General features: G+C 40.9%; 1 protein-coding gene across 1 annotated transcript; it reads right to left on the bottom strand.

The window, feature by feature from the left end:
* Window positions 1–6,389: 6,389 nt before the first annotated feature.
* Window positions 6,390–17,167, bottom strand: SRMS (src-related kinase lacking C-terminal regulatory tyrosine and N-terminal myristylation sites). The gene is made up of 8 exons (XM_063459670.1): window positions 16,643–17,167; window positions 15,454–15,572; window positions 13,092–13,297; window positions 12,276–12,417; window positions 11,818–11,976; window positions 10,685–10,866; window positions 10,061–10,217; window positions 6,390–7,714 (listed from the first exon to the last, which is right to left on the bottom strand). Exons 1-8 carry the CDS (start codon window positions 16,981–16,983, stop codon window positions 7,533–7,535), a joined length of 1,488 nt encoding a protein of 495 aa, XP_063315740.1. The 5' UTR covers window positions 16,984–17,167; the 3' UTR covers window positions 6,390–7,532.
* Window positions 17,168–19,401: the final 2,234 nt, after the last annotated feature.

Here is a 19,401-nt window from a genome sequence, read left to right as displayed (position 1 = left end):
GGCTCATTAGTTACGTTTCTCATTTTGTTCCATCACAATCTACATCCTGAATACTGGGTTTAACTAAGCATGTACCACAAATTTACATATACTCTGATTGATCTTGTATTCTCCTGCGGTATTTCCACGTGCATATTTCGTATCCCTCTCCTGGGGACATCCGAGAGTTTTCTATTCTTTTCTACATTTCGATTATGTTGTTGGCTCCTCAAGCTTACCTAGATTAGAGATAACTTGTATTATATATAAAAATAAGATCTTGAAGGCCTATATAAAAAGGGCATAGTTTAAATCATACACTTTGGCCTAAGTCTCAAGTCCTGAGTCCTTCTAATTTGACCTTGACAACGTCGTTGACTCATGTAGAACATGTATCTCATACAAATGAGCATTATACGATCCTTGAATTATTGGGAAAATCTCATGTTTCCACATTGAAAAGAGCCAAGTATAATATCAGTACCAAAAAGGTGGGAAAAGGTTCTACACCTATATTTTCTACCACATTCAATAAGGGTTTTGACGATATCATCAATATCTTCTATATACACTGGCCTATTCTAACCAAGGACCCATGGCTATCGTTTTGTATCTCAGAAGTCCCGAATGTCACATTTAGAAAGGCCCCACGTTTAAAGAATATCCTAGCCCCCTCCAAGTTACATCATTCCAGTGAGAAAAACAAAGTGGTTCATAAACTAAATTTTGTGGTCATACTAAATGTCTTACATGTAGCTATATTTGCCATCAGAGTTCTACCTTTAGCCCCTATAATAATTCTGACAATCTTTTCAGTTCAATCTGAAATCACTTGTAACACTTCTTTTGTGGTATATCTACTAACTTGCCCATGTGGGCGTCAATATGTAGGCCAAACTACAAGACCCCTAAAATGTAGATTTTGTGAGCATAGAACAGCCATTATTTGTAATGACATCAAGTCTTCAGTAGCCCGTCACTTTGCCATTTTTAATGAGAAAAATCCATCTGGTATTCAACTTATGGGGATAGCTCATATTCCCCCCCACCAAGATGGGGCTATAAGGAAAAGAGAACTGATTAAGTCTGAGTCAGTTTGGATCTTCAGGCTCAATACCATGACACCCAATGGCTTGAATGAGGAGTTAGAGCTGTTCTGAGTACTCATGTTCACTCTACTCCTTTGTTTTATGGGTGATAAGTACCTAGGTGTCCATTCTTGGTTCACTCCACACCTATGTCTAGTGGGGATATTTGTTCCTGTATTTATTTTATGAGATGTATATGTATTTATTGTTTTTGGTCACTGGTAGTGACATCCCAATATCTATCAAGGGTTTCTAATTATATGTTGTAAAAATGAAGTCTGTCCCTTTAAATGGTGATTTGATTGATTTTTTGTACATATGTATATAATTTTGTATTTTTTGATCATCATTTTGTTCAGTTATTTATATTGTGTTGCCTAACTATTATATATTATATATTTTGTTTTTTTGAAAGAGTATTTTTTATTCACATATGTATATAAATTCTTGCTATTCTGTCAAGTATATTTGATACATTTTCACAGTTTAGGGTGTTTCCCCTTTACATGTCTAATTACTTCATTACCTTGGAGGTATTTAAATCAGGTCTTTTTTGCAGCTATCTAGTCTTGATAAAGTCCCGTGGGCGGGACGAAACGCGTAGACGTGGCTGCATTTCATTGCTGGGCCCACGGTGTTTTTTTCGACTGCCTATTTTTGATTGTATTTCTATTTTTATTTTATGTCATTGATTTTTCTTTTGCGAGTGAGGTTCTTAGTGTCAACACACTCCCGACCCCTGGTAATTGGGACTCTCGGATATACTAACGGCTGTTTCATCCATCTATACCGCCGTCTTTTGTGAAGACACCGACCGCGGTATATGTTTACAGCTCGTTTGTATTCCATCAGCTGCACCTGTGGGCGGTCTGCTACAACTACACCGCGGTCTTTTTTGAAGACCCCGACCGCGGTGCACACCATCGGCATCTGACGGATCCCCTTTGGAGTGGGTCGGAGGTCCGCTGCTTAGAACTCCCACTCACCTCCCCTTTTTTTTTTTTGTTAATCTTTGTTTTATTGTGGCATAAGTGATGGGATACAGAAGAGAAAAGGTTAGAGTACGGTTTGTTCACAAAATGGGGTTAATACAACATTCGCATCTGATAGGTACACTTCCTTGTTCAGTGATGCCACTATTTTGTTATGTTGATTATCGAAACGGGTATAGTACAGTTTAACGGTAAATAAAGAACGATTGTAAAATTTTGTGTCTGTAAACTGTAGTTGGAAAAAACAAGCTATGGATCATAAGATCCGATTAGTACCTCGCTAAGTTAATAAAGTCAGACATTTGGTAACACATGAGTAAACAGTAAGCTCACAGTTGAAAGCAACATAGGAGTTAAAATAGATGCAGGCATAAGACAAGTAACGATAAGATAATGACCTCGCTTGGTATGTGGTAGCATGTCAACAAGATTAATAGGCAAGCTCTATAATATTAAGGCATATCTGATTCTATGTATAGATGAAACCTTAAGGGACCAGAAAACAGGGAGGACAAAACACTACCCTATTACCGTCTCTTAGGTAAGGGATGGTCACCTAGACTGGGTAGAAAGGGGGTAACCCTAGGGTAATGAAACAAAACAAAGAAAATAAATCCAAAGGTGGTCTAACTAAGAGACAACCATGAGGACAATTACCCAGTCCAATTCCAATAGTAAATGTTAACAGGAAAGAAAATAATAAATAACTTTATTAAGGTATATAATACAATGTATACATAAATACCAATCTAAATAGACAGTTAAGAGGAATAACCCACCATCAAAAATAGAGATAGGTGGCTAAATAATAGCCTACTGTATATAATCCTTCTAAAAAGAAAAGAAAAATAATAATAATAATGACTCAATGATGCTTGGGCTAAGGGTATAGAAACACTCATATGGGTGGAGAGGCTAGGTGGAGAGTAGTGGGTAATGGAATGTGTGGATCATAATCTCACATTCATATAGCCCCACATATAGTAAACTCCTCCACAAGTAGTCACCCTTAGTGTTCCAACCCTATACTCCTGGGAAACACCTTCAAGGGTGTTCCAATCCAGACTTATCTATAATAGAAAAATACACCAGACTTAAAATAAAATAAAAACTAATGGTAACCAGTCTAAATAGAGAGAGACAGAGAGGAAAGAGGAGAGGCCAGGCACGAAATGGAAGTGGCTAATTAATAGCCTACTAAGGGCCTAAAATAGAAAGGAGATAAACTAAATAGTGCTCTGGCTAAGGGTGTACAAGCAATAAGAGAGGAGGGGAGAAATAAAGGAGAGAGGTAAATGCATAAGCATATATAAACGTTTTAGGTAAGGTATCAAAAAACCAACCATATAATATAAACCTCTCCCCCCACTTGTAGACTCCCAGCAAACAAACACTCTCTATGCTAAACCCCATACTCCTAAGGAAACACCTTCAAGGGTGTTCTAATCTCAGCTCAAACTAACATTAGAAAAGGTTCCAAGAGTTTAAATAAGTGACAAATCATCTGTGCAGAGTGCTCAAATCGTGAGTGAAAAAGTGGCTAAAACCCGACGCGCGTTTCAGCGTGTTCCACACGCCGTCATCAGGGGTAACGCTGATTCTATGTAGTGCGAGGCACTGGCTAGATAACAGCTTTACACTAGTGAGCTGTGTGACCACTGGGCATAAAGAGCAATTAAGAGCGAAACATTTCTTATCATGAAATTACGTTTTTGCAAGCACGCTGGTAGCCTTATCAGGTATTTACTAATGCATGCATCCATTGAAGCGGGTTCTGGTAGGCGGCCAGAATAAGAAAAACGAGTGAGAATCAGTCAGTCTAGCAGCATCCATGAACATATCAAGGCGTGAGAAGTGGGTTGCAGTCGCGGGCGCCACTGGGTTTCAGCATTTGGTGCAGCCTTTCTTTGTGTGAGCGCGGCTTTCAGCCAACTCCTTGGAGTGGTAGTCCCTGCGTGTCCGCATTCAGGCTATGCCACGGCACCCCTGTTCTCTCTTCATCCCTCCAGGCGAGCTGTCTGAGAAGGGTAGGTGCACTGTCCTGCCGTCGGCTTGAGGGTCTGCGTGGTCCATGCTCCTTGCATCTTCGGCCCAAGGCCTGTGCGGGCACCCGTGCCAGTGTTCCATTGATCCCTTCACCAGGATCGTGGGCCCCCGGGTCTGTCGTGTTACAGACCTCCCCTGGGGTGTATGGATGGCTGTGGGGAGTTACCACCACTTGGGTCCCCGGCTTGGAAGAAGAGCCAGCATAGAGTCCAGCATTTCCCTTCCCCCGTGTAGCAAGAGGTGCAGATAGGGGTGTGCCATGCTTTAGGGTGAGCTCTGAGTGAGGCGGTAAATTAGTCGCTTTAAGGGCATCTTTGGGCCTTGAGATATTAGGGGTCAGTGTCACCTGAGGTCTGTGGTCAAGTCGCTCCCAAAAGTCCTGGCACAGTGCCTCAAATCTGGCATTAAAAGTGATCAGCCATTCCTGGGTCCCCTGGCTTGCTTGTGACTGTAGCTTTTCCCGGCTGGCGGCCATCTTAGGTGTGCCTAGTGGGCCTTGCTCGGGCTGTCTGTGCAGTAGTATGTTTGTGAGGTTGCCTTGCATGCTGTATGGACCGGGATAACCCCCACCGGTCCGGGGGGGGGGAACGGGTGGTTCATGCATAACCCGCGGTCCCCGGCTGGAGGAACGGCCGTTTCCACCCTCCGTTAGACTCGCCTGGTGTGCAGGTGTGTAGGCCGCCGGTTCTGCGTCTGGCCGTGGTCCGGCGCGTTTGTCTCTGTGCTCGGGTCGGAGCTCTCCCCCGTCATTAGAGTCGGTTCGGTACCCGGCTGGGTGAGTTTTGGGGTTGGCATCCCGCTTAGTAGTGCAGTAATCTGCGGCAGTTGTAGGGAGCTCACGGCAAACACGTCCGGCGGCCATGATGGTCAGCCCCTCCCCTTTTTTTATTTTTTACTTGGTTCTTTTTTCCATTCATATATACCTCGGTGGGGGGCCCACACCGAGGCAGGTACTATTATTATTATTTCTTTCTCATTTGTATATATTTTGTGTTGTTTTTTTTCACATATATTGTGTTACCTTTTAGGCAGCTGTTTTGATATTCCACGTTATACTATGTATCTATAAATATAGAGTTCATTTGTGCATTATTGATAACAGTGGGTTCATGTTTTTATTTTTATTCATTTAGTGTTTGTTTTGATTTATTCTATTTATATTTATTTTATATGAGTTTTATCTCAATAAATATATTTTCTAAAGTATCCACTTTTGAGTGCACATACTTTTTTTATTCTTGAGCTATCACTCATTTCCAGACGCTTGTGAACGTACGTAGCTGCCAGTTTTAGTATTCGTTATTTATCACACCTTGTATTTATCTTTTTATATAGAAAAATAGTGAACGTTTTTCACTTGTCCAATGTATGTACTCACCTTTGTGTATATAGGTGTGATCGCTTGTCAACCGTTAAACATGTTTGTACAACGCACTGCAAAAAAAGAAAAATTAGTCAAACTGGGACCATGGCGGACTTGGAGTATTTTTTCCAAATCAGCTACTTTGGACTCAAATCTTTGGACTCAAATTTGAAATTCTCTTTGAATTCCCCGATAACCCTGCAAGTGTCTTATTCTGTCTGACATACAGATTTACTCACTAACTACTGAACTGGCAAATTAATTTGTACATTAAGGCCAAGTACAAATGATTGTGAACAATTCTCGAACTCCACGATAAAGTCATTTAGGCTTTTTTTTTTAGCGTAACTTTTCGTGAGTGTGCCATTTTGGCCAAAAGTGAAGATGGACTTCCTGTGTCAATTCCAGGAGGTGTCACCACGTCACGGTGCACCATATTTCATTTAAAAACTGTACTAGTCACCTTTCTCTCACAGTTCAAGAGATATTGTAACACAGATTGACAGAGGACATTTCCCCGCTGTCGCTAGTAACATGACACCATGGATTACAGCTCAATTATTAAGAAGCATCGGAAAGCCCTGATTGCGTGCGTGCATGCTCATGGCTCCAGGACAGAGGATTCTCAATTGGTAAATTCCCTGGCACAGACTGAACATCAGTATCAGGAACACAGGGGGGAGGTTGCAAAGGTGGTAGACAGTAGGATGGAGAAAAAGAAAATACCGCCATATTATATTTGGGGGTATATCTGTTAAACCAGTAAAACACATTCAATGGACTGTTCCTTTAAGCAACTGTCGAAACTCCATAGAGCAAAGGAATCATCTCGTGGTTGGCCAAACTCAATCCTGAAGTGGGCAAAGTTCCACATACACGATGTAATGTGCGGAGATTTGCAAAATAAGGAGAAAATGGTACACAATGGTACACTTTCTATTTTATTATTTTGGTTCGCTATTTTTGGAAATATTTGTGATTGCATTATCTATGTAACAGGGCATATTCCAGCAGCGGGTACCCCTTTAAAACATTAAATAATTGAATAATGCTTGGGATGTGTAAGACTATCCTGAAGACCAAACAATTAAAAGCATCACGGGGTTTAACAAAGAAAGGATCCATAATTCTGTCTAATTCACCGATATAGGATGTGCGTAATCGGAGGCACGCACAGCATCCCAAGAACAGTTTTCTAGTGTCAGTGAGCAAATCAAAATGACAGAGTTAAAAACCAGACACACATCATACTATGTTAAAGTAAAGAAGACGTTTAAGCACCATAACCACTGCAGTTTATTGTTACTACTGTGCAGAGTCTTTAGGTTCTGTCAAACCTGGTTCATGACAAACTGCGACTTTCTACCCTGAAGTCTGTGCATCAGATAATACCGACGTGGACATCTACAGTACGTGTCCAACAGTGGGAGGCTTCGCCTTGCGCATGCCACCAATCATTTCTCTGGTTATGGCGGTTGGAGTGCTTTGCGTTAAGCTCGTTATCTCCTGGAAGTAGACTGGAAAAACAAACAGAACACAAGACATCTTTCCTGCCATCAGATCAACATTTCTGCCATCAGCAAAGATCTTCCAGGTGTTCTAGGGCTCAGGTAGTGAGTGAGTTAAAACAGGAACTTAACGATTGTTCACTTTAATCCTTCATATACCATATTACAGTGATTGCCCATAAAAGTAAAAAAAAGTAAAAAACTTTGTAATATTGAGAAGAAACAGTGACCAACAAGATGTGTTCTTCTGACATGAATGGTCTGGAAAACAGAGCTTGAAATCCAACTGAGTTACAAGATTTTGGATTTTCTGACCAGTCCATCGTCTTGTGCCACGAGCATAACGTTCAATATATCTTATCCTTGGGACAGGACACGGTTTGGGGAGGTATCTTTACCCCTTACTTACACGATGCTATTCGCTCTTAGAGGACAGTAGTAAATGAGCAATCTCGTTAATTCTCCTTGTTCCACCATTTCACATTATGGAGGGACAACTATGGACAGTGGTCCAGCTAGTCTGAGTGGGGGGCAGTTATCTGAAAATGACTGCGGTTCACTGACTGAAGTCTTTCATAACAGACAGTGTTTCCACAATATCTTGAAAGCTGGGCCTCTTGTTGGGATCTTTGTCCCAGCACTCCAACATCAGTTTGTACATCTCCGTGCTGCAGTTGGAGGTTTTCGGCAGTCGATATCCTTGCTCAACTTGATTATACACTTCAGGGTTTGTCATGTCTGGAGGAAAGTATAGCACAAAAAAAAAAATTAATATTGCACAAAAATACATTATCAGCTTACTTTAACCCCTTAAGGACGAACTTCTGGAATAAAAGGGAATTATGACATGTCACACATGTCATGTGTCCTTAAGGGGTTAAACTGCTTATTGACAAAAAGCTCAGGTCTTACAAAAATAGACTACGTTTCTGATTCACAAAACCACGCAGAGCATTAAAGGGACACTCCACTGACCAAATACAAAATAAATTAAAATCACTGTTTAGTTGATATGCCAAAATCTAAACTTGTGCATTTAATTATGCATATTTTTCATTGGAGTTCTATCTAAAATCAGTTTGCAAAAGCTGCAGTTCTCTTGTCTGCTGCCTTTGCAAGCCCGCCCCTTCTTACCCCGCCCAGACTTTCTGTGGCTGTCCAATCACAGACTCCCCAATGCAGCTCAATGAGAAGTCTTTGCAAGGCAGGTGCTCTGGACAATTGCTGCCTCTTGAGTTTATCTCCACTGAGCTAAACAAACCAGGAAGTAACAGGAGTCTGCTTGAACCAGTGTAATTTATAAAAGTGACAATTTCTATTGAAATCTGCACATTTTGCAAAATGGAAAAAAAATAGGACAAACCCTTCACGCATCATGCTTTTCAGCAAGCTAAAGTGCTTTAAGGGTCTGAAGTGTTGCTTTAAAGCAAACTGTAATTAAAATGGTAAAGATACAATGTAAGCGACTGTCTGAGCTGGGCCCATGATATAACCATACATTAGATACAATGTAAGAGACTGTCTGAGCTGGGCCCATGATATCACCATACATTAGATACAATGTAAGCGACTGTCTGAGCTGGGCCCATGATATCACCATACATTAGATACAATGTAAGCGACTGTCTGAGCTGGGCCCATGATATCACCATACTTTAGATACAATGTAAGCGACTGTCTGAGCTGGGCCCATGATATCACCATACTTTAGATACAATAAAAGTGACCAACTGAGCTAGGCCCATGATATCACCATACATTAGATACAATGTAAGCGACTGTCTGAGCTGGGCCCATGATATCACCATACATTAGATACAATGTAAGCGACTGTCTGAGCTGGGCCCATGATATCACCATACATTAGATACAATGTAAGCGACTGTCTGAGCTGGGCCCATGATATCACCATACATTAGATACAATGTAAGCGACTGCTTGAGCTGGGCCCATGATATAACCATACATTAGATACAATGTAAGCGACTGTCTGAGCTGGGCCCATGATATAATCATACATTGGATACAATGTAAGCGACTGTCTGAGCTGGGCCCATGATATAACCATACATTAGATACAATGTAAGCGACCAACTGAGCTAGGCCCATGATATCACCATACATTAGATACAATGTAAGCGACTGTCTGAGCTGGGCCCATGAGATCACCATACTTTAGATACAATGTAAGCGACTGTCTGAGCTGGGCCCTTGATATCACCATACATTAGATACAATGTAAGCGACTGTCTGAGCTGGGCCCATGATATCACCATACATTAGATACAATGTAAGCGACTGTCTGAGCTGGGCCCATGATATCACCATACATTAGATACAATGTAAGCGACTGTTTGAGCTGGGCCCATGATATAACCATACATTAGATACAATGTAAGCAACTGTTTGAGCTGGGCCCATGATATAACCATACATTAGATACAATGTAAGCGACTGTCTGAGCTGGGCCCATGATATCACCATACATTGGATACAATGTAAGCGACTGTCTGAGCTGGGCCCATGATATCACCATACATTAGATACAATGTAAGAGACTGTCTAAGCTGGGCCCATGATATCACCATACATTAGATACAATGTAAGCGACTGTCTGAGCTGGGCCCACGATATCACCATACATTAGATACAATGTAAGCGACTGTCTGAGCTGGGCCCATGATATCACCATACATTAGATACAGTGTCTGACATTACCATGTGGAGCACCCGGAGGTATGTCCATCTATATTGCTTGCTTGTCTTGGTAACCCCAGTACATGTCCCATCATATAATATGTTAGACACTGCTCCCGCTGCGTGCTGGCTCTTATTGAAATCTGTAGAGTAGTTTTTTTTTTTATTAATTTCAGTAAATTTCTGAAGGTTTAGAGGTGACGGTCACATTGTGAATCAGCTATAACTTGTGTTGTGCTGACTGTTTTTCATGTGACTCTCCGTTTTCGTTTAAATGCATGAACTATATTTATTACATCACGGTCTGACGCAGCTAAAAGGTCAGACATTAGGTCATATTTTTCAGTTTTTTTTTAAAGCATGTTTTGTCCGGTGAATTGCTCTCACCTTTATATGGCATCTGCCCAAACGTGAACACTTCATACATGAGAACCCCAAAAGACCACACGTCGGATTTCGTGGTATATTTGCAGCGTGAGAGCGCTTCGGGGGCCGTCCATTTTATTGGCACTGCACGATTCTTCTCTGGAGAATACATATCATCCTGAAAAAACACAAAAGGTTAGGCTGCTGTAAAGTGTCGTTTAAAAAAAATGTGAATATATAAACTGTAATCTAAAATAGGTGGGGATAAATGGGGCACCTGCCCTGCACCTTCAGGGGTTTGGCTTTTTATTTTTTTTATGATAAATATTACAAGTACTAAATAGGCAAGGTGGTGGGGATGGCGGTGGTGGTGGGGATGGCGGTGGTGGTGGGGATGGCGGTGGTGGTGGGGATGGTGTTGTTGGTGGTGGTTATCCATGCAGCTTCCCTGGTGGGATCTCTTTAGGCACCGAATAGATCAGCTGGCATGTTTATATTGGAACTCAGCTGAGAACGGTAAGTATATTAATTGGTAACTATTCAAACACAATCGCAAAGTAATCATGACGTTTTTGTCTATTTTTCTTAAATATCCATTTTTTACCACATGGACAAGTGAACCTGTAGAAACTGTAGGACACCAACCTTGAGGATTCTTGCCAGTCCAAAATCTGCAATTTTACAGAGGAGATCGTCTCCCACCAGGACATTGCGAGTGGCCAAATCACGATGGACCACTTTTTCCGATTCAAGGTAAGCCATACCTTCGGCGACCTGATAAAAAATGTACAGGAACGAGTCGTAGCTTAACCGCGTTCCTTCGGGACCTGTCGAGGAAGACATTTATTAGATTAGCTGAAAAGGAAAGGTCATTCCAATTTATTTAATAATCACTTTCACCTATTGGGTTAAAGCATCACCATAACTACTTTGCCCTGAAGAGTAAAAATCTTGGCAGCTATAAGCCAGCCCCTGAGATGTCAGACACCCAGAATTCTCAGTCCCGCGGAGCCTACATCAGTTTTGTCCAATTTGAGCAGTACGCCTGGTATTAGTTTACGGAGCAATTTGTCTAATTTGATGTAAAATAGTGACATGAGACGAGTGGAACTGCAAACGGGGAATAAATTACTATTTCTAAAAAGCCATCGGGGGAGGGGTTGTCAAATAAGAGCAACCCAAACTACCCAAATTCTGCTTTTGATACTAGCTGGGCTATTGCAGTAATTATATGAACTATACAAATAATATACATTTTGTTTACATTTACTAATTGCATTCACTAGATGTGTGCGAGATGTTGTGTTTAAATTGTGTTCCTTTTGTACACTCTACTTCTTCTCTGTACAACATTTTAACTAAACGAGGGAGTGTGGGAAACGGAAAACTGTTTTGGCATTTCTAATATTTTATGCATTTAGTGAAAACACATTCACTGAGTATCAAGTGGAACAATTGCCATTAAGGAATATTCGCTAGAGAGGGGTTTACCGCTCAAATCCAAATAGTATCAAATTGAAATCTGCAAATAATTCTGGCAAAAAATAGCCAGTTTTGCCTAAAGCGGAATTCTGCCATTTGTAACCAGATTCCAAATTTGGGGCTAAAACAGCAGCGTAGAAAATGAGTTTCAGAACCCAGTTTTCTGGTTTAATTCTGGGTAACATTTTGCTATTAAGTTGCAAATTCCCATTACTGCCTGACGTGCATCCCACAGACAATCTTAACAACTGCAATCAAACGAGTATGAGAATCCCACGGTCTGTCAGCCTACTAACTCTTCAAATACGAATTCAGGTTTCCCTTGGTCATGAGCTCCGTGACGATATATACGGGCTCTCCGATGGAACAGATAGCGAGGAGCTGGATCAGGTTAGGGTGAGATAGGTTCTTCAGAGCATTAATTTCTTTCTCCATGTCAGCCTGGACAATATGAGCTGGAAGAAAGGGCGAACATTATCACTACTTAAGATTATATTCATGATTAATGTCTTTATTACAAATCAACATACATTTATTTATAACCAAAGCCAATCAAACCATAAACACCCAAGGCAAACCCTTCAGCCACCAAATAGGGGCTAGCTTTTAAAGAACATTCCATGCAGCGTATAGGTAGGAGGGAGTGGGGGAAATCAGACACAGTTGTCTCACAGCGTCGTAATAAAACCGTAAGCCACCCAGTGCTATGTCTACTCCACACGTGGCCTTGAATGGACACGACTCGGATACAAACCTTGTTTGAAGGTCTTTATGGCAACTTTTTTGTTGTTGTTCCATACACCTTGCCAGACCTCTCCAAAAAATCCTTCCCCAAGCCTATTAAGCAGTTTGAACTCTGAACGGGGTCTTTCCCAGCTATCATCCGATCTGAGATCCTAAAATACATAAACAGAGGTAAAGAGACAATATTGCTATGACACGACAGGGTTCCCTACATCTCGAACTTCCAGCAATTGGCGGAACTTAATGCCCCAACATAGCCTGCTATCTACAACCCTTTCAGCTCTACAGGAGAACCAGGATGGTAGATCTTAGTCACTACTTATTCATCTCCACCAGGGAGCCAGGATGGAGGCACCCAGCTCCAGGATAGAGGTAGATACAGAGCTGTGGATTTCTGTTTTAATTTTATTTTTCAGACCTCGTAAATACATATTTTAAATATAAGGGATAAGTAAAAATCCTCTTTTAATGTTTTGTTGATGTTCTGTGTGGTCTGAAGGAGGCTCCACTTGGCTGAGAATGATTGGTGTTGCAATACACATTATTTCAATATTCAAACATCATTTAGGGGTGCATTGGCGGGCACCCCATGTTTAAAAATTTGGCCTTGAAAATACAACGCTTCATTATTTATCAGTGAATATTGTGAGCACTACAATACAACCCTGTCAGTGGGTCATTAACCACCTACCTGCTCTGCGGTATACACCCTGTCAGTGGGTCATTAACCACCTACCTGCTCTGGGGTATACACCCTGTCAGTGGGTCATTAACCACCTACCTGCTCTGCGGTATACACCCTGTCAGTGGGTCATTAACCACCTACCTGCTCTGGGGTATACACCCTATCGTTCTCGTCCAGTGCCACCTCAATATACGGCTGCAGGAGAGGAATTTTCAGGAGTTTCCAGTTGATTTTGTGAAAGTTGACAAGTTCCTGTATTGTTGCAAAGACTCTTCCTGGCTGCAGGTAAAATTCCTCCCGATTGTTTTTATTTATGAGAAAATGAATCACTTTCTCATCTTTGCGCACTGTGAGGAAGTAAAGAGTGGGTACCGTGAGGGGCAGGCGTACTCATATTCTAACGTACAACATGCGCGCTAAATATTGCCTTAAACAAAAGTGGAGAACAACATCTTGCCACACACAATGGGGGAAGGATTTATCAAATGATCCTATTTAATAATGTCACGCAAAGTCACAAAAGTGAAGTAACTACCAACATTCCGGTCTTGCAAAGTGCACAGGTTGTCGTAGCGACTGCACCAAATGTAAGATAACTTTGATAAGTCTCTGCCAATTTAGAAAACCAACGCAAACAATTGATTCTAACAGCTACGTACAATGCAGGGGTATTTAACGGTTAAAGCAAGACTCTCCCAAAAACAAACAGTAGGTGAGATCAGTTAACCGTCTATTGTCTGCCTCTGAATTCAGAGAACACTCAGCCGTAAATAACAGAAGCTCTAAAAATTAGCTATAAAAAACAATTCTCTTATACATTTATTAATAACATTTTTGTAAAAAAGATTTGCTTTGTTTTAAACAGTGGAAAAAAACAATTATAGCTTTATAATTAACGATGGCCTTAAATGAGCTATTTTTATGTCAATTCACTTATTTGTTTTGAGAATTTTCGACAATTCTTTATATAGTGAATTAACCAACGTTTTATTCACTAAAGTGGGAATTGTTCGGAATTGAAATCGAATTCATATCAAATGAAAGTTTAAATTAGTCGGACTGAAAGTGTAACGGACTGGGAGAATTTCTCCATTTTGACGGTAAATTTGAAACTCACTTTAAATTCATGACAATTAACCCTCCTGGTTGTGTACGGTTCATTAAGACTCTAGAGATTCCTCTCATTGGAGGAAAGGATTCTCAGCCTTACTATTACCAGCCCAAAACGGATATGTCAGAGCCCTGCTTAGTTTGCACCAAAAATAAAATAGAAATCATTTTTATAAGTGTCTTCATTTCGGTTCTCGATAATTGCGTGCAGGGCTGATGCCTCGTATCACCCACAGCGAAGGCGTGTTTCTGTGTAGGAATGCTGATAAGTCATCGACAAACTGAACTTTAGCATTTCTTGAATGTTGACAGACTGTATTTCTTACTTACTAGACTGTGAGCAAGGGGTCACAGTTTCACTACACATGCTACGAATTAAAACTCCCAATATGCTAAGCCAGCATATGGATATATAGCTAAATATTGTTCATAGCACCAACAGTTTCTGGAGCATTTTATAAGAGGTGACTGTAGAGCAGGGGCTCATAAAAGGTAGATCCCCTTAGATGTTGTAGAACTACAACTCCCAGGATTCTTTGCATGCCTTTCAAATGACAAAGCATCATGGAAGCTGTAGTTTTTAAATATCTGGGGATCTACCTTTAGGGCAACCCCAGCTGTAGAGGCTCCCAGATGGCAGTCAGACATTAGGGGTTGTGCCTCAGTTAATTCATTTCTAAGGGAACTCAAAGTTTCTTTCACTCCCACCTTTAAAACGGAACACATCTAGTCAGAACATCTCAGGTCTAAAATCACAGCCTGTTTAATATCTAACATTGTATCATGTTTTACCACCTCTGCTGGAAGACTAGGCCATGCTCCTCCAACCCTCTGCACATAATTGAAAAAATAAAATAAAAGGGTTGTGTCCCGTTATTCTACCTTTCCGTTTAATAGCACCCTTACGGTATTAAATCCCCTGAGATATTTATAGTCTAGATATGTTTGACAATTACATTTTTTTATTTGTTAAATATATGTCTAGATAAAGCTGTGGACATTATTTGCCCATCACAATGTGTGTATTTATGGGTATGGAGAAACAGGGGGTTTGTTTTGAATTGTCAAACAGAGGCTCAGATAGCTGCGCTGTGGTTATAGGGGAGTGGGGGGAATTAATTCCAAGCCAGCTATTTTAGCCTCAATTTTGCAATTTGTTTTTCCAATTCATGATTTAATCTTAGCGGAGGTATCAAAGGGTGAGTGCTTCAGTAAAGGCTGCAGGAGACTACAACGCCCATAAATCCCAGCTAGGTGATGGTTGGCTGAGTGTGATGAGCGTTCCAGGTTACTAACAATTCTTAGTCTGGATTTATAATGGGTTTTTAGAACACAGGATGTTCCAGTGCCAAGTAGACAGACATAGCACCCCAAAATCACACGCCGAGCTCACCTGACAGTGAATACAGTCCGACATTGCTATCACTGGGCCGGATCAGATAGGAACCAGACACATTGGGGGGCATGAGGAGCAGTCTCTCTGCTTCTGTTCGGCTTACCTCTACGAAACCCCTGAAACCGCAAGAGAGGAAACAGACAGGAGTAAGTCACGGATTGGGAATGTTATGAAAGCAAAATAAATAAATAGAAATACATTAGAATCCCCAGGATCCCACACAATTCATTCATTAAACAGGGTCTTAAAATGATAAAATTCAGACTTAAAATAGCCAAAGTATGACTGCAGCAAGGAGAGATATGTTTCCAAATTAGCAACTTTTTCTAATGTTTGCAATTCAGTTTTTACTTCAATCTCGCGGAATGGGAAGATTTTCAGGGAAATTTATACTTTAGGTCAATACCAGCAAAACTGGTATTAATGTAAATAGATTTAACCAAAATCGCCATGTTTTCATGGACACACCACTTCTACATATCGATGGGCTCTGCATGAAGGATGCTGCCCTACACTATGCAGAATGACACGCTGATAATTATATTAATAACAGACCAAACTCGTGATCTTCCTTGATTGCAGAATTGGTTTACATCTCATGTAAAGTGTAGGGCATCACTTTTCATACACTGCCTATTAGGCTACGGAATTTGCTGGCGCTATATAAATAATAAAATAATAAATAATAATTAGCATGAAGTCACATGTCCGAGAAAACAACAGGGAAACTATTGGGACAAGGACCCAGTGGGAGGAACAAATTAAATACTGTATTTTGGGGTTAAGGGCTTTTGGATTATGAGGTATGGGGCCAGTGTTTGGCTCCCAAAGAAGGAATTCATTTCTATGCTTGGTTAAACACCTCTATGGAGGAAAAAAGAATGGTTAGTCCACCCCACATGCAGGGCCACCATATCTTCCACGGCCCCCTAGCAAAACAAATGGTGAACGAGGAACTGTCCCAGGTTAATGTTACATGTAATACAGAATTATTACTATCATGCAGCTGGTAAATGATAAAAATAGTCAAATAAAGCTGCGGATAGTGAGAGCTGTAGGCTCCGGTCTGTTCTGTCCAATAGGACAACCCTCCCAAGATGTACATTAATTAGGAATATAACTGATCAGAGGGGAATAGAAGACTCAGCAAACAGGAATTAGTATTTTTTTTTTTTTTTACACTCACGATTCAGTGTTGGAAACGGAGTTTACGGGGGAACTTGTGAAGGTCACGTAGGTTGAAGGAACCAATCCTATCTCCAGGCTGCCCGTTACTCTCCGTACCATCACGTACTCCCCCTCTTCACTTATCTTGCAAAGCTCTTCACCCTGCATTACGCTCAGCTCGTCGTTGGTGCGGGCATCAAAATCATACAGGACAGTCATCATATCTAATTTTTGCCCAGAGACCGTCACCACTATGGGTTCCCCTGGTGCTTCTTCTGGTGGCCATATTTTATCCCAGAGGCAGTGAAGGAAGCCAAGATGGTCCTTTAAGAAGGACTTCATGCTGAAGCTATCATCCATCTCATCGCCTATCTTTACCCACTTCACGCAGGAGCAGCACTTAATGGTGGCATGTTGCTGCAGGTGTGTCGTCCCTCACCTTTCTCTTGGGAAACTGAGAGGAGGAACAGAACTGATGGATTTTCTTTTTTACCTGCTGACTTCCTGATCACCTGAACTTTGTAAACAAAAAGTAAAACTTTAAGTCTTGGCTCCTGAAGAGGAAGCAATGCTGAAGGAATGCGGCCAGACCTGCCTCTCGATCTCATTCACAGTCAGGACTTCTGGTAACAAGATACCTGCAACTACATTCTGTCACTAATGGAAAAATAAGAGAGTTCTGCTTACGTGAGAAATAAATTATATTGTGCTTCATTTCCTTGTTGTCTAAAGCATGTATAAGAAAGCACGTTCTGTGCCCTGGTGTGACTGGCACTGCAGTAAAAACGGTTTGTCTGAAAAGTCCACATTGACAGGATCCACACGAAATTTCAAAATAATTACGTTCTCTTTCAGTTCCTGACAATTCACCCTTCAGTGAACGAGATATCTATTGGCATTCACAGCAAAGGCCTTGTCTCTGTAAAATTAGAATGCATTTTATTAATATTCTATAGATAATACATAAAAAATACCAAAAAGATGAAGTGGCTACTTCCACTCCAGGATGACATAATCCAATGAGAAGCGTCTCATTCTGGTCTATGGAGGCGATATCGCAGAATTCCCTGTGCAGTAGAAGAGCCTGCCCACCCCTCCCCCCCCCCCTAGTTTGAGGAGAGTAGTGCGATAAATAGGAACACAATTGATGCAGGCAAATCAGGAACCAACTGGGATATTCATTGAAGTGAGAAGTGAATATAATGTTTTAGCCACACTGTTAGCACTATTTTTTCCAGTCCAGCCACATTGTCCTTAAATTTGAAATTCAACTTGAATTCCCCAAAATTCTCACTTACCTTTATTCATTGAATAAGACTCGACAGGTAAATCCTAGAGGGGTCAACATTCAAACAAATGGAACCATAAAAACTGTCCCAAACAATGACGGTTAAAAATGTTGCAAACCCATGGGAGAATGCAGGGGACAATATGGGAAGTGGGTTCTACGGGGATCATTATTACTGTTTATTTCAAAGGATTTATTCAATGGGTTGGGGGCCTGAAATTCAGGTCTATTGTATTTTTTATTTCATAATCCTCTATAGGAGTATCAGGGAGACTCTGTGCCCTGTAACCATTAAATGATGGAACACCTTTGGCGTTTATTATGGGAAACGTTGAGGACCGCCGTGCAAAATGGAGGACACAGCAAAGTCACCTATCCACCGCCCATATTTTGGCTTTTTTTTATACAACTTGATTGTCACTTGGTTTATAAACCCCAGGAGGTTCACAATCGCTGATTGTCTGGGGAACGTTGTCCATGCGCCATAATGAGCACAGGGTACATGGGCACCCCTTCAGACTACATTAATAAAACGGTTTATACTGAGAGTAAGGGTTTAACATCATGACAAACGTAATGACAATTACAAGCTTAACAAACCAGGCCTGTGTTCACAAAACGGATCACAATGCCCAGGAAGGGAGTGGTTCATTCTACCCTCTGACCAGCGTTTAAAGCTGTAATATGAATCATTCTTGTGTTTAACCGTGCACAATCAGGAATGTGCGTATTCTATTATCAGACTGAGATTAATAATTTACCAATATATCAGCGTTGGCAGAGGTGCGATCGCAGAAACCGGTTCTCTGAACGATCACTACATATCGTCTGTTCCCTTTCGCCCCCATCCTCTCCTCCCTGGGAAACCAGATATCCATAAATATCGTTATTTTAATCGCACAACAAAGGAAGGCCGGCTTTAATATTATTTCTATGCATTCCTGAACAAGATATGATTTGACAGACAGACGCATAACATGCGTTTGGAATATATTTCACGAGGTACACTCGGCCTTTTCACGATGCCAATCAACTTGCATTGTTCGAACTAGCAGAGGACGAAAAGAACAGCTTGGAAAAGAGGAGTTTGTGGGTAGGAAGTGAAATATACAGTTAGAAAATGGTATCAAACAAACTAATAGTTACTTTTTTTATGTAACACCAATGTCCGTGAGATCGAATCTTACTGATAACGGATTACTGGTTCATGTACTGAGAAAATAACAACAAGTCATTGTGAAGAGAATGTCCTGCAATGGGGGAATGAAATTTGAAAAACTGACAGTGCAAGGCATTCTGGGACGCACGTGCCCGCAGCAGATTTTAGTTAGATTTTGTTATGTTTGTTAAGTTAGGTACGTTTTTTTACAGTTTTTTTTTTTTTTTTAAGAACTGATTAATATGAGGAAGTTTTGACATATGAGCTTTTATTTCTTGATTTACAAGATTCTTCACATGATTTTACATACACAATATTGTATACTCTTCAC

Source organism: Pelobates fuscus, chromosome 6 (genome assembly GCF_036172605.1).
Source record: "Pelobates fuscus isolate aPelFus1 chromosome 6, aPelFus1.pri, whole genome shotgun sequence".
NCBI lineage: Eukaryota > Metazoa > Chordata > Amphibia > Anura > Pelobatidae > Pelobates > Pelobates fuscus.
This window is presented reverse-complemented; position numbering and strand designations above follow the sequence as displayed.